The sequence below is a fragment of the Muntiacus reevesi genome, chromosome 3, assembly GCF_963930625.1.
Source record: "Muntiacus reevesi chromosome 3, mMunRee1.1, whole genome shotgun sequence".
Lineage (NCBI taxonomy): Eukaryota > Metazoa > Chordata > Mammalia > Artiodactyla > Cervidae > Muntiacus > Muntiacus reevesi.
The window spans coordinates 74,904,073-74,920,356 of NC_089251.1; the positions used below are offsets into that span (position 1 = coordinate 74,904,073).

A 16,284-nucleotide genomic window follows, 5' to 3' on the forward strand; every position below is an offset into this window, starting at 1 on the left:
AGGGACTTCTAAATTGTTTCTGTAGTCTGTATTCTCTATCATGAATACACTGAAGTCTCTGGTCCATTAGCTTAGTTGACATCTGGTTACTTGACAGAGATTTCCTTAATTCCTGGAGCCAAAACAGATAACACTCTCCCAGTCCTGCATATTTGCTCTTTGTTGGGACATTCATCAACGTTTAGTGAGTGTGTTTACAGCTCTACCTTAGCCTTCACTTCCTCTTTACATGGAACTCAAAGGTCAGACAGAAGTGAAAGCTTAAGGTCTTCTCAGAGCAAGTGTCTTGTCTAGTCCTGAATACTAGACAAGACACATGACCTCTAAGATTCCCTAAAATATGCGGAAATTTTAAAAAGCCCCTTTCCCTCAAGTGTCTCATTTACTGGCTTCTTCCTTTCCCAGTTTTCTGGTCTGTCTGATGTTGCTCTAATTATAATCCCTTATCCCCAAGCGTCCCTTTACCTTTGAGACTGCAGCTAACACATTGCCTTTAAATACTTTGGACAGATACCACCCAGGAAATGACATCTGTCCTGGGGAAGCTCTGAGACAGGCAAAACAAAGGCAAGTCCTTGAGCCAAACCCTCAGGAAGCATGAAGCAGATCGAAAAATCACAAATTTTTGAGAATAAGGTCCATCTTATAAGGTCCATTTTGAGAATAAGGTACAGCTATTATCTGTACCACCACTGTTGTACTGGAAGTGGAGGGTGGTGAGTGGGTACATTAAAAGTGCTGTTTTACCAAAATTCTGCAGCTTCTTTCTTTTAGTGTTCCTCTATTTGTTGTAAGTTTTCTTATTTTTGTGTTCCTCTGATTGTTGTAAGTTTTTGATTGGATTTCAGAGTTATGAAAAAATTGAATCTGACAGTTTATTCCAGCTTGTTAACTTCTGTAGAGCTTTGGATTTTAGAATTTCCTCCTCCACCACTTTGGTGATAGCACATTTAACAGCTTGTATTCCCCTGTTCTGTTCTAAAACCAGCATGTTAGCCTTATAAAGTGTTATCTTGTTTAATTTTTTTTAGTTTGAAGTCTACTTAGATGTCAGGATTGCAACTTGTATTTCTTAATGAAAATTAATTCCATCCTTGTTTTAATCTTAACTTTTCAATTACATGAAATGCTTGCCCTTAGTTCTTTTGGTAAGAATTTCTGGTCTTCCTTTAGCTGATTGAAGCTTATTCTCTAGTCTAGTATGGAGTTGGCAGAACTTTTCTATAAATGACCAGAGAAAATATTTTAGACTTGGTGAGCTAGATGGCTCTTCCTGCAAATACACTACTGCCATTATAGCATGAAAGCAGTCATAGATCATACATAAGTGAATGAACATGGTTATGTTTTTAAAAAATTCTGTATGTGAAAACAGTTGTTGGATTGGGTTTGGTCCATGGGCCATAGTTTACTGGCCTCTGCTCTTATATTAATGTTTTCTCAAGATTTTATGTGTATAGTACAGGCATGCCTTATTCCATAGAGCTTTGCTTTGTTATGCTTTGCAAATACTGCCTGGTTTACAGATTGAAGGTTTGTGACGACTTGTGTGTCATACAAGTCTATTGGCACCAGTTTCCAACACTTGCTGACTTTATGTCTCTTATGTCACATTTTGATAATTCTCACAGTATTTCAAAATTTTTCATTGTTTGTTATAGTGATATGTGATCAGTGATCTTGGATGTTACTATTGTAATTGTTTTGGGGTGCCATAACCACACCTGTATAAGACAGCAAGCTGAATTGATAAATACTATGTGTGTTCTGACTGCTTCACCAATCAGCTGTCCCCCTGTCTGTCTCCTCCTTGGACCTCAGTATTTCCTGAGATACAATAATATTGCCATTAGGCCATTTAATTATCCTACAGTGGCCCCTAAGAGTTCAAATGAAAGGACGAGTTGCACATCTCTCACTTTAAATCAAAAACTAGAAATGATTAAGTTTAGTGAGAAAAACAAGTCAAAAGCTGAGATAGGCCACTGTATAGCCTCTTGTGCCAAATAGGCAGCCAAGTTGTGAATGCAAAGGATATAGTCTTGAAGGAAACTGAAACTGCTACTCTAGGGAACACAAGAATGATAAGCAAGTAAAGCAGCCTTTTGATGATATCGAGAAATTTTCAGTGGTCTAGATAGAAGATCAAAGCAGCAGTAACACTTCTTTAAGTCAAAGCCTAATCCAGAGCATGGGCCAAGCTACCTTTAACTCTGTGAAGACTGCAAGTTGAGGAGGCTGCAGAAGAAAAGTTTGAAACTAGCAGAGGTTGGTTCATGAGGTAAGGGAAGAAGCAATCTTCATAACCTAAAAGTGCAAGGTGGGGACTTCCCTGGTGGTTCAGTGGTTAGGACTCCATACTTCCACTGCATGGGCACAGATTCAGTTCCTAGTTGGTGAAATAAGACGTTGTGTGCTGTTCAGCTCAACAAAAAAAAAAAAAGGAAAAAAAAAAGGTGAAACAACACATGCTAATGTAGAAGCTGTAGCAAGTTATTCAGAAGATCTAACTAAGATAGTTAATGAAGGTAGCTACAATAAGCAACAGATTTTCATTATAGACAAAAAACAACCTTATACTTGAGGAAGATGCCATCTAGGACTTTCATAGCTAGAGAGGAAAAAATGCCTGGCTTCAAAGCTTCAAAGGATACGGTCTCTCTTGTTAGGGACTAATGCAGCTGGTGACTTGAAATTGAAGCCAATGCTCATTTACCAATGCTCTATAAATGGAACAACAAAGAAAGCCAGGATAACAGCACATCTGTTTACAACATGGTTTGCTGAATACTTTAAGCTACAGTTGAGATCTACTGCTCAGGAATAAAGATGCCTTTCAAAATATTATTGCTCATTTACAGTGCACCTGGTCACCCAAGAGCTCTGATGGAGATGTTCAATGAGATTAATGTTGTTTTTATGCCTGCTAAAGCAGCTTCCACTCTGTAAGGAGTAATTTTGACTATCTAGTCTTGTTATTTATGAAATGCATTTCATAAGACTATAGGTGCTATAGAAAATGACTCCTCTGGATTTGGGCAAAGTAAATTGAAAGCCTCTAGAAAAGATTTAAAAAAATGATGATGATGGCATCTGGTCTCATCACTTCATGGCAAATAGGTGGGAAAACAATGGAAACAGTGACAGACTTTATTTTTGGGGACTCCAAAATCACTGCAGACAGTGACTGTAGCCATGAAATTAGAAGACGCTTGGTCCTTGGAAGAAAAGCTATGACAAACCTAGATAGCATATTAAAAAGCAGAGACATCACTTTGCAGACAAAGGTTCATCTAATCAAAGCTATGGTTTTTCCAGTAGTCATGTATGGATGTGAGAGTTGGACCATAACGAAGGCTGAGCACTGAAGAATTGATACTTTCGTATTGTGATGTCAGAGAAGACTCTTGAGAGCCCCTTGGACTGCAAGGAGATCAGACCAGTCAATCCTAAGGAAATCAACCCTGAATATTTATTGCAAGGACTGATGCTGAAGCTGAAGCTCCAATAATACTTTGGCCACTTTTTGTGAAGAGCTGGGAAAGACCCTGAGGCTGGGAAAGATAGAAGGCAGGAGGAGAAGGAGGCACCAGAGGATGAGATGGTTGGATGGCATCACCGACTCGATGGACATGAGTTTGAGCAAGCTCCAGGAGGTCGTGAAGGACAGGGAAACCTGGAGTGCTGCAGTCCATGGGGTCTCAAAGAGTTGGACACAACTGAGTGACTGAACAAGAAGAAAGGATTCACCATTCTAGAGGCCATCAAGACCATTTGTGATTCATGGGAAGAGATATGGTATCAATATTAATAGGAATTTGGAAGAAGTTGATTTCAGTCTTTATGGGCGACTTTTAAGGGTTCAAGACTTCAGTGACGGAAATAACTGCAGCTGTGATAGAAATAGCAAGAAAACTAGAATTAGAAGTAGAGCCTAAAGATGTGAAAGAATTGTCATCATCTTGTGACTTAACTAATGGACGAGGAGTTACTTTTTATGGATGAGCAAAGAAAGATGCTTCTGTGAGATGGAATTTGCTCGTAGTGCAGATGTTGGAAAGATTGTTCAGATGGCAACAAATGATTTATTAATAGAATGTTACATCAGCTTTGTTGATAAAGCAGTGTCAGGTTTTGAGGGGATTGATTCCAGGTTCTCCTGTGGGTAAAATGCTGTCAGCATTTGCCTGTTACAGAGAAATTGCTCCTGAAAGGTCAATTGATGTGCCAAACTTCATCATTGTCTTATTTTAAGAAATTGTCATAGCCACCCCAATCTTCTGCAGCCACCACCCAGATCATTTAGCAGCCATCAACACCGAGGCCAGACCCTCCACTAACAAAAAGATTATGACTTGCTGAAGGTTCAGATGGTAATTAGTATTATTTAGCAATGAAGTATTTAAAAAAATTTTTAATATTTATTGAAGTATAGTTGTACAATTTTATATTAATTGCAGGTTACATAGATTAATTCACAAATTTTAAATGTTTATGCTCCATTTATAGTTTTTATAAAATATTGGCTATATTCCCTGTGTTGTACAGTATATCCTTGTAGCTTATTTTATACATAGTAGCTTGTAACCCTTTTTTAAAAAAAATTTTGTCTATTTATTTTTATTTCATTTTTTGACTGCCCTGGGTCTCTGTTGTGGCATGTAGGCTTTCTCTAGTTGTATAGAGCAGGGGCTGCTCTTTGTTGCGGCGTGAGGACTTCTCACTGTGGTGACTTCTCTTGTTGTGGAGGATGGGCTCTGGAGCCCTAGCTCAGTAGTTGGGCACACAGACTTAGTTGCTCTATGGAGTGTGGGATCCTCCTGGACCAGGAGTTGAACCCATGTCCCCTGCTCTGGCAGGTGAATTCTTAACTACTAGACCACCAGGGAAGTCCCTAGTTTGTACCTCTTAATCCCCTTCCCCTATCTTTTTCTCTCCTCCATTCCCTCACCCCACTGGTACACTAGTTTGTTCTCTGTATCTGCGAATCTTTTTTTTTGGCTATAATTTGTTGTATTTTTATATTCCACATATAAGTGATATCATGTAATACTTTTCTTCTCTATCTGGCTTATTTCACTTAGCATAATACCCTCCCTGTTCATCCATGTTGTTGCATATGACAAAAATTTTGTTCTTATGACTGTGTGTGTGCCTGTGTGTATTGATATATACCACATCTTCTTTATCTGTTCTTCTGTTGAAGGACACTTAAATTGCTTCCATATCTTGGCAATTGTAAATAATACAGCTTTGAACATTGCGGTGCATGTATCTTTCTCAGTAAGTGTTTTTGTTTTGGATATACACTCAGGAGTGGAATTGCTGGGTCATATGACAGTTCTACTTTTAGTTTTTGAGGAACTTCCATACTGTTTTCCCCAGTGGCTGCACCAATTTACATTCCCAGCAACTGGGAAAATGGTTCCCTTTTCCATATCCTCGCCAACATTTGTTATTTGTGTTCTTTTTGATGATAGCCACTTTTAAATTAAGGTATGTACATTGTTTTTTTTTTTAAGACATATTGTTATTGTATACCTGGACTAATATATAACTAATATAGTATAATATAACTTTTATATGCACAGGGTAACCAAAAAATATGACTTGCTTTATTGTGATAGTTGCTTTATTGTAGTAGTCTGAAACTGAATCCGCAGTATCTCTGAGATTCACCTGTATTCTCTGACTTTATGACATAGTCACAATTGTTTCCTTTGTCCTTGATACTTGAAGGACAGCTTGGTTCAGTATAATGTTTTTTGCTTGCATTTCCTTTCCTTATGTTTGTCAAATATGTTGCTCTGTTGTCTTGCTTTGCATGTTTTTATTTGCTTGTTTTTGGAAATCAGATGTCAGTCTAACTTTCTCTTTTTTAGAAGTGCTAAAGATGTGGGTCCTGTGTTGTTCATTCCTTTACTTTATTGGTTTATAGAAGGATGAGGGAGGTTTGGAATCAGGACACTGCCAATGTTCTTTAAACCTGGAATTCCTCAAGAAATCATTTAAAAAATTTATTTTGTCCTCCTTTCTGAATTTTACTGTTATAAGAACAAGATAATGAAAAAGACTAGAATGTGTTACTTTTCATAATGATGTTTAATTATCATCACTAAAATTTTTGAAAACTTAACGGTGGTATATATGTGAAAATGTTTATTTTTATTTTGTGTGTATGTAACAACAAAGAATCTTCAGTTATGCTACAAATATTCTTGAACACTTATTGTGCATTGGTTCCTTCTTAGGGTATGTAGGTGACATGGTCCCTGCTGTTGAGCTTTTGAAGTGTTTCACTGTTACATCTAAGTTGTCTGTTTTACTTTTGTGTACACTGTATTGTATGGGGTAAAGTGCATACTTCTGATAATTGGAAAAGTTGTTAGAGTTAAATTTTACTTACCTACTTACTGTCTACTGATAGAGCCTAATGAAAAAGAATTTTTAGCAAAACCAGTTACTAAACTACTAAAATTCCTTTGCAGAAATGATTGTGCTATTAGACGTTGTCTCCTTTTATTTGATTTGATTTGATTGCAACTTTGGAAAAAATAAATAGTTTTATTCTATTAAGAATAAATATGAGTAATACCTCTGTTTTCAATGATTGAAAACATTTTGGTTTCTGCATTTTAACTAGTATGCGTAGCACATGTGACATTCTGATTTAGTTGTTGTTGCAAACCTCCCTCCCAACTCCCTTCCCGCCCCACCCTTCCGCCTGTCACAGAGCCCCTGTTAGTTCCCTGTGTCTTACAGAAAATTCCCATCGACTATCTGTTTTATACATGGTATTGTAAATTTCTGTGTTACTCTCTCCATCCATCTCCCCTTCTCCCTCCCCTCCTCCCACCTTGTCCGTAGGTCTGTTCTCTATGTCTGTTTCTCCTTTGCATTGCCACCCTGAAAATAAATTCATCAGTGCCATCTCTTCAGGTTCCATATATATGTGTCAGTATATGACAGTTATACTTCTCTTTCTGACTTACTTCACTCTGTATAATGGGCTCTAGTTTGGTCTACCTCATTAGAACAGATTCAGATGTGTTCCTTTTTATGGCTGAGTAGTATTCCATTGTATATATATGTATCACAGCTTCTTTATTCATTTTCTGTCGATGGACATCTAGGTTGCTTCCATGTTCTAGCTATTGTAAATAGAGCTGCAATGAACATTGGGGCATGTGTATCTTTTTCAGTTTCTATTTCCTCAGGGTATATGCCTAGAAGTGGGATTGCTGGCTTATATGGTGGTTTTATTTCCAGCTTTTTAAGGAGTCTCCACACCATCTTCCATAGTGGCTGCATCAGTTTACATTCATACCAGCAGTGCAAGAGTGTTCCCTTTTCTCCACACCCTCTTCAGCATTTATTGTTTGTAGAGTTTTTGATGATGGCCTTTCTGACTGGTGTGAGGTGGTATCTCATTGTAGTTTTGATCTGCATTTATCTGATAGTGAGTGATGTTGAGCATCTTTTCATGTGCTTGTTAGCCATCTGTATGTCTTTGGAGGAATGTCTCTTCAGGTCCATTTCCCACTGTTTTTGATTGGGTGGTTTGTTTTTTTGGTATTGAATTGTATAAGCTGCTTGTATGTTTTGGAAATTAATTCTTTATCAGTTGTTTCCCTTGGTATTATTTTCTCCATTCTGAGGGCTGTCTTCACCTTGTTTGTACTTTACTTTGTTGTGCAAAAGCTTTCAAATTTAATTAGGTCCCACTTGTTTATTTTTGTTTTTATTTCCATTACTCTAGGAGGTGAGTCATAGAAGATCTTGCTTTAATTTATGTCATTGAGTGTTCTGCCTATGTTCTCTTCTAAGAGTTTAATAGTTTCTGGTCTTACATTTATGTCTTTAATCCACTTTGAGTTCTGCTTTTTAATATGCTGTCTAGGATGGTCATAGCTTTTCTTCCAAGGAGCAAGCGTCTTTTAATTTCATGGCTGCAGTCACCATCTGCAGTGATTTTGGAGCCCCAAAAATAAAGTCTGTCACTGTTTCCATTGTTTCTCCATCTATTTGCCATGAAGTGATGGGACCAGATGCCATGATCTTAGTTTTCTGAATGTTGAGTTTTAAGGCAACTTTTTCACTCTCCTCTTTTACTTTCATCAAGAGGTTGTTTAGTTCTTCTTCACTTTCTGTCATAAGGGTAGGGTCATCTGTGTATCTGAGGTTATTGATATTTCTCCCGGCAGTCTTGATTCCAACTTGTGCTTCATCCAGCCTGGCATTTCTCATGAAGTACTCTGCATATAAGTTAAATAAGCAGGGTGACAATATACAGCTTTGATGTACTCCTTTCCCTATTTGGAACCAGTCTGTTCCATGTTCAGTTCTAACTTTTGGTTTTTGACCTGCATACAGATTTCTCAAGAGGCAGGTCAGGTGGTCTGGTATTGCCATCTCCTTAAGAATTTTCCACAGTTTTTTTGTGATCCACACAGTCAAATGCTTTGGCATAGTTAATAAAGCAGAATTAGATGTTTTTCTGAAGCTTCTTGTTTTTTCTATGATCCATCGGATATTGGCAATTTGATCTCTGGTTCCTCTGCATTTTCTAAATCCAACTTGAAAATCTGAAAGTTCACAGTTCACATACTGTTGAAGCCTGGCTTGGAGAATATTGAGCATTACTTTGCTAGCATGTGAGATGAGTACGCTTGTACAGTAGTTAGAACATTTCTTGGCATTTACTTTCTTTGGGATTCAAATGAAAACCAACCTTTTCCAGTTCTGTGGCTACTGCTGAATTTTCTGGATTTGCTGACATATTGAGTGCAGCACCTTCGCAGCATCATCTTTTAGGATTTGAAATAGCTCAACTGGAATTCGATCACCTCTGCTAGCTTTGTTTGTAGTGATGCTTTACAGGAATTGTTAAATAAGAAAGCACCCACAATAATATATTTTGATATAATGGTTTATTTTTTTTCTTTAAGATAAAAAGTGGATTTATTTAGAGAGAAACACACCCCCCAGACAGAGTGTGGGCCATCTCAGAAGGTGAGAATGGCCTTGTCATATATTTTTATAAATAAAGATTCTTCTACTCTATTATTGTATTCTGCATGAATAAATTTATTGTCTATAAATCCTTGGATGAAGAACTTTTATTTACTGTTGAGTGTTCCTTTCAGTATTTTAGAGAGCTGGCAGACATTGAAGGTTTTGTCCAGCCCCGAATAAAGTTTATTTTGAATTAAAAACTTATTTTTAAGTGATTATTTCTGCCAATGTTTACCTTAGAAATATCTCAAATATATTTAAAGTGTTTTTAAAGTATCTATAGTTTTTTAAACTTTGACAATTTGTTCTGTATTTAACATTTTACTTGAAAATAGTTTTAAAATTTATAAAAGTTTCAAAAAGATATATACTTTTCCTTTTTTATGTAGCAGTGAAATTGCTGAATTATATAGCAATTCTCTTTAACCTTTTGAAAAACTGCCATACTGTTGTCCAAAGTGGCTACCTTATTTTACCTTTCCACCAACGCTTTATGAGGATTCTGTTTCTTTATATCCTAATCTGTATTCACTCTCTTTTTTATTGTGGCCATCTTATTATGAAGTCATATCTCATTATGGTTTTGATTTGCGTTTCTCTAGTAAAAACTGATGTAGAGCATCTTTCTATGTACTCATTGAACATATCTATATTATCTTTGAAAAAATATGTATGTGGCCCTTTTGAATATTTTTAGTTAGGTTGTGTCTTTTTACTGTTGAGTTATGAATTGTATGTTCTAGGTATAAGTTCTTTGTATGATGTATGATTTGCAAAACTCTAAAAAAGTTTTTTGCTAAGGGCTTTCTTTTTACTTTCTTGATGATATTCTTTGAGGTATAAAGAGTATAATCTTGTTGTTGATTCTGTGTATTTTTTTCTTGTGTTGATTATGCTTGTGGTGTTTCACCTAAGGCTTTATGTAACTTAAGACTATGTATTTTCTCATGTATTTTCTTCTAAGTGTTTTATGTCAAGTGGTGTGATCAATTTTGAGCTAATTTTTGTGTATGTTATGTGGAAACAATCCAACTTCATACTTATGCCCCAGTGTCACTTATTGAAAAGGCTATTTTCCCCATTAAATTGCCTTCGCACCCTTGTTGACATTCAGTTGATGGTAGATGTATAAGTTTATTTCTGGACTGTCAGTTCTGTTCTCTTGATCTGTATGTTTATCTTTAATGCCACACTGTTGTTTACTGGAGTTTGTAATTGAGAAGTGACAGTCCTCCAGGTTTGCTCTTTTTTAAACAAGATTGACTTGGTTATGCTGGGTCCCTTTAATTTCTGTTTGAATCTTGGAATTAGTTGTTCAATTTCTGCAACAAAACCGACTGGGATTTGGTAGGGGTTATATTGAATTTATGAATTAATTTGGGGATTATTGCCATTTAACAATATTAAGCCTTTTGATCCATGGACTTGGGATGTCTTTCCATTTATTTAGGTTCAATTAAAAAAAATAATGTTTATAGTTTTCAAGAGTATAGGTTTTAAACTTATTTTGTTAAATTTATTCCTAAGTATTTTATTCTTGCTGGTGGTATGGTAAATAGAATTTTAAAGAATTATTTTCATAATGTTTGTTGCTAGTGTGTAGAAATTGATTATCCTGCAACCATGCTGAACTGTATTAGTTCAAATAGTTTTATAGTGAATTTCTTAGGATTTAGTGTAAGCAAGATCATACTATCTGCAAATAGAGATAGTTTTACTTCTTTCTTTTCAATCTAGAGGCCTTTTATTTCTTGCATAATTTTCCAGGATAGAACCTTTAATACAGTGTTGACTAGAAGTGCTAGAGGAGACACCCTTGTAATCATAGAGAGAAAACATCCAGTCTTTTACTGTTAAATATTATGTTATCTGTGGAGTTTTTGTATGCACCTTTTATCATGCTGAAGAGTTTACTTTCTGTTCCTAGTTTATTGAGTATTTTTTATCATGAACAACTGCTGGAATTTTTTCAAATATTATTTCTGCATTTATTGACATGACCATGTAATTTTTGTTTTTTATTCTATTGTTAATGATATATTATGTTAGCTGCTTTTTGGATGTTAAACCAACCTTGCATTCCTGGAATTAATTCCTTTTGAGCCTCATGTATAATCTTTTAAATATGTTTATGAGTTTGGTTTACTAGTATTTTATTGAGAATGTTTGCATCTATATTCATAAGAAGTAGCAGTCTTTACATTTTTCTTGTAGTATTCTTGTCTGGTTTTGGTATTAGGGTAAACAGAATCAGGAAGTTTTTTTGTTCCTATAGTATTTTTCGAGGAGTTTGTGATGAATTGGTATTGATTCTTCTTTAAATGTTTAGTGGAATTCAGCAGTGTAGCCATATGAGCCTGAGTTTTTCTTTGTGGGAAAATTTAAAATTATTAATTCTATCTCTGCTTGTTAGGGATCATTTTGAATTTTCTGTTTCTTTTTTCTTCTGTTTTGGAAGTTGGTGTCTATTTAGGAATTTGTTCTTTTGAGTGACCTAATTTGGCATAGTTTGTTCATAGTATTCTCTTATGATCCCTTTCATTTTTATTTCTATAATATTCATATTAATGGCTCCTTTCATTCCTGGTTTTGATAATTGGAATGTCTACTTCTTTTCGGTCATCTAGTGAAAGGCTTGTTGATTTTGGTGATATTTTCCAAGACCTAGCTTCTGGTTTTGTTGATATTTTTTGTTGTTTTCTATTCTGTATTTTATTTAGTTCTCTTCCATTGTTTATTATTTTCTTCCTTCTGCTTGCTTTAGGTTTGCTTTGTTTGCTCTTTTTTGAGGAGCGTTTTTAATGTGTTTTAAAATAATTATTCTTTTAATATACTAATTAAGATCAGAGACAGCTTGATCTGAATTTAAATTCCTCTTTAGCTACTTGCTAGCTCTTTGATTTGGGATAAGTTAGTCTTAGAATTATTATCATATAAAAGTAAAATGATAGCACATGCATTACTGGTGGCTTTGAAGATAGTGCTTAGATAGACCTGACAATTAGTAAGTGCTCAGTAAATGGTAATAATTAGCATTTGTTAAATATTCCACTTAGAGTTTTGCATATTTGTATTTATCTTAGTGATGTCTTTTAACAAATAAAGGAAGTATATCCTTCTAAGCCTAGTTAACAGTCTGCAACCTTTCTGGCACCAGGGACCAGTTTTGTGGAAGATAATTTTTCCACAGGCTTAGGGTGTGGGGGTGGGGTAGCATGTGGGGTGGATGGTTTCAGGGTGATTTAAGCCCTTTACATTTACTGTGTGCTTTGTTTCTATTATTTCTATTTATTGTGTACTTTATTTCTATTGTTATTACATCAGCTCTACCGCAGATTATCAGACAGTAGATCCCAGAGGCTGGGAGCCTCTGCTCTCAGTTCAGTTCAGTTCAAGTCTCTCAGTTATGTCCGACTCTTGGTGACCCCATGGACTGCAGCACACCAGGTTTCCCTGTCCTTCACCAACTCCCACAGCTTACTCAAACTCATGTCCATTGGGTTGGTGATGCCATACAACTATCTCATCCTCTGTCATCCCCTTCTCCTCCTGCTTTGAATCTTTCCCAGCAGCAGGATCTCTTCCAGTGAGTCAGTTCTTTGCATCAGGTGGCCAAAGTATTGGAGTTTCGGCTTCAGCATCAGTCCTTCCAATGAATATTCAGAACTGATTTCCTTTAGGATGGACTGGTTTGATCTCCTTGCAGTCCAAGGGACTCTCAAGAGTCTTCTCCAACACCACAGTTCAAAAGCATCAATTCTTTGGCACTCAGCTTTCTTTATAGTCCAACTCTCACATCCATCCATGACTACTTAAAAAACCATAACTTTGACTAGACAGACCTTTGTTGGCAAAGTAATGTCTCTGCTTTTTAATATGCTGTCTAGGTTGGTCATAGGTTTTCTTCCAAGGAGCAAGTGTCTTTTTAATTTCATGGCTGCAGTCACCGTCTACAGTAATTTTGGAGCTCTAGGTGATCAAAAACTTTCAGTTAGTAGAATCTGAAATGAGATTTTAGATCACTGAAGTCTCTTCTTGTGACTATCATAGGCTTTGTATCTCTATTTTATTTTGGAAAAAAGTATTAAAAAATTGAGTATTTTTGAATACATTCTTGGTAAATAAATGAATGCATAATTGATAGAACTCTAACCTGGGTAACCACCCAGTTTGTTTCACAAGTGTGGACTGGTTAAATTGATCATTTATATATTTTGTGGATTATCATTCTTTGCTCTATATGTTTGCACTCAGATTCTGGCAATTAACCGTGGAGAAAATTTGAAGATACTGACTGTCAAGGTTAACATTCCTGATGGAGTAAAGAAAGAGTTCTGCAGGTGGTGCATACAAAACAGGTCTGTTTATAAGTTTTTACAGAATTTTCTTTCTTTCATTTTTAAAATGCTTTATCGAGATCTATATGGAAAGATGTCCATTGTGTTAAAAAAATAAACAATGGGTAGATAGAGTATCTTTTTTACATTTTTATAAAACATGTGTTAGTTGAAATAGGAACTATCTGGGAAGTATGTAAGAATTATTAATAATGACTATTTCTGGGAAGAAGGACTTTCAGTTTAATCTGTATCATATAAATCTTTTATAAAGAGCTTTTTTCTTTTTTAAAAAGATGAATTAACAGAAACATACTGTGTATAGTATATCTGAAGTCTTTTGTTCATTAAGGATAATTGAGACAAAATTTTATCAGATATCATATGAATAATGAGTGAATAACCAGCCACTAGCCTTTTTTATTTTTTAAAATTAGCTTTTAGTGTCAGTGCATGGGATAGTCTTATAAAGTAAATCATTCTGTCCCCAAATGTTTGTCATATCACTTTGAGAAAATGCTACACTAAAGTGGTTCTGTAGTAGATTGTCATGTAGTAGATTTAAAGGGAACTATACCCTATATCCATTTCTCTTTTAAATATGGGAAAGTGAAAGCTAGATGGAGAGAGTCTACCTTTATCTATAGATGCAAAATCAGGGGGAGTGTATTTCTTTGCCAAAGTGGAGTATATTTCTTTGTCTAAAAGGGTTAGCAAAGCACGTCTCTGTCAAAAACACACATGTAAGCCCTGGGTCTTTTTCATTTGTTTGTAGTACTTTCTTTAAAAAATTTTTTTTTTTAAATTTTAATTTCTTTATTTTTAATTGAAGGATGATTGCTTTACAATATTGGTTTGATTTCTGCCATACAGCAGCATGAATTAGCTATAGGGTGTACATATGTCCCTTCCTTCTTGAACCTCTCTCCCACCTCCCACCCCTGCCTACCCCTCTAGGTTGTTACAGAGCCCCAGTTTTACAGTACTTTCTTGACCCATGTAGGTATTTGAGGTTTGTGACCTCTGTCTTAATCTGCGTGCTTCATTGTACATATCTTATATAGCATGTGTTTTGTATTGTGGGATTTAATTAAAGTGCTGCCCTTCTTGGTGTTTATTCAGAGATGTTTAACTGTTGAGTTAGAGAAAGCATCATCATCATAACAGTATTGCGCACTTTAAAGACTGCAGTATAGTATAAACATTACTCTCACATATGCTCTAGGAAATCAAAAACCTCATGTGTCTCACTTAACTGCAATACTTTATTGTGGTGGTCTGGAACCTACCTACCTGACAATATCTCTGAGGTATGCCTATGACAGCAACAGAATATAAAAATAATAGCTGTCTTAATTCACACCTTAGTTCTCCCTACCTCTCATGCCATCCGGAATAGGTGACAGCAGGAAGAAACAGGGTTTGGATGGAGGGAAGGATATATGTTCTACGTAAAATCACATTCATTCAAATTAAAAAGCAAAACTGTATTCTACTCAAGTAATACCCTTTTATGGAAGGGATTCAGTTAGTTGTTATGTAGCCTTTCGTGTGTGTGTGTATGTGTGTGTGTGTGTGTGTGTGTGTGTGCGCGCGCGTGCGCACTCAGTTGTGTCTGTTTGTGACCCCCTGGACTGTAGCCCGCCAGGCTCCTTTGTCCATGGAATTTTCCAGGCAAGAATACTGGGGTGGGTAGCCATTCCTTTCTCTAGGGGATCTTCCCAACCCAGGGATCAAACCCAGGTCTCCTGCATTGCAGGAGGATTCTTTACCGCAGAGCCACCAGGGAAGCTCTTGTATCATGTTATAAATGTTTATTTGTTCACTGAAATTTAGTTAATTTTCTAACTGAGATAAGTAAGGGAGATGACAGTGTCCCTGAAGTATATTAATGGTTTATTAAGAACGATTGATAAAATATTAGTATTTTTCTATTAAAGAGCTGTTGAAGGACGCAGGCAGAAATGCTGTGGTTGTAGGTAGAGTACACAGGAGGGCTGAGTTTGTTTGTCCTTTTTAGGTTGTGTTTTTCTCTTACTATTCTTTCTCAAATTTCTACTAATGATGAGTTCTCTGGTATTTATATTTATCAGTATGTATGCAGATATGCTGCCTAGTAGAGCAGTACAATCTCATGAATAGAGTGAGTTCTACTCAAGAATGACAAAAGGCGATGAATAAAACAAAGTTTCTCCTTTACTCAATCTATTTTAACTCTCAGGAAGAGATTAAGAAATAGTAAAAGAAGGATACAGTGCTTGTCTTAGCATCAGCTGCCATAGCAAAATACCATAGACTGGGTGGCTTAAACAGCAGAAATTTTCTCCCAGTTCTGGAAGCTGGAAGTCAAAGATCAAGGTCAGGCTGACTTGGATTTTGATGGGAACCCTCTTTGTGGCTTGCACACAGTTGCCTTCTCATTATGTCCTCACCTGACATTGTGGAGAGGCAGGTATCTGATGTTTCTTCTTACGTGGGCACTAATCCCATCATGGAGACCCTACCTTCATGAGCTCATCTAAACCTAATTATCTCCCAACAGCCCCATCTCCATCCAACTTAGGGGTTAGGGCTTCAATATACTAATTTTAGGGGCATAATTCAGTCTGTAACAGTGCTTCAGCAATTTTTGTGACTTTCTTATAGCTAAAAAATTTTGGCTATTATTAATAATGCCTTGGGGACTCTCCCCAGAATAGGTTTTTCCTCCCTTAAGTTTTATATTTGGCCATGGTTACCAGGTTTTTAAAAATAAGAACTCCAGATGTCATAGTAATAATTTTCAGACATCACAGCCTCTCCTCACAGATTATGTTACTTTGGCTTCAGTAAAGTTTCTTCCCCCCTTTTCTTTTCCACTTCCCCTCTCCTCTTCCAGGAGCCCTTTTATGGTCTCATTCTTGTTACATCAGTGTCAGTATAGGCTTTTCTT

At 36.2% G+C, this 16,284-nt stretch overlaps 1 protein-coding gene across 2 annotated transcripts in view; it reads left to right on the forward strand.

The window, feature by feature from the left end:
• SRBD1 (S1 RNA binding domain 1) overlaps window positions 1-16,284 on the forward strand; it is a 229,504-nt gene that overhangs the window by 39,046 nt on the left and 174,174 nt on the right. For both annotated transcript variants that reach the window (XM_065927372.1, XM_065927371.1), the window contains exon 10: window positions 13,270-13,373. In XM_065927372.1, coding sequence (XP_065783444.1) covers window positions 13,270-13,373 — 104 coding nt within the window. The remainder of the gene's footprint in view (window positions 1-13,269; window positions 13,374-16,284) is intronic.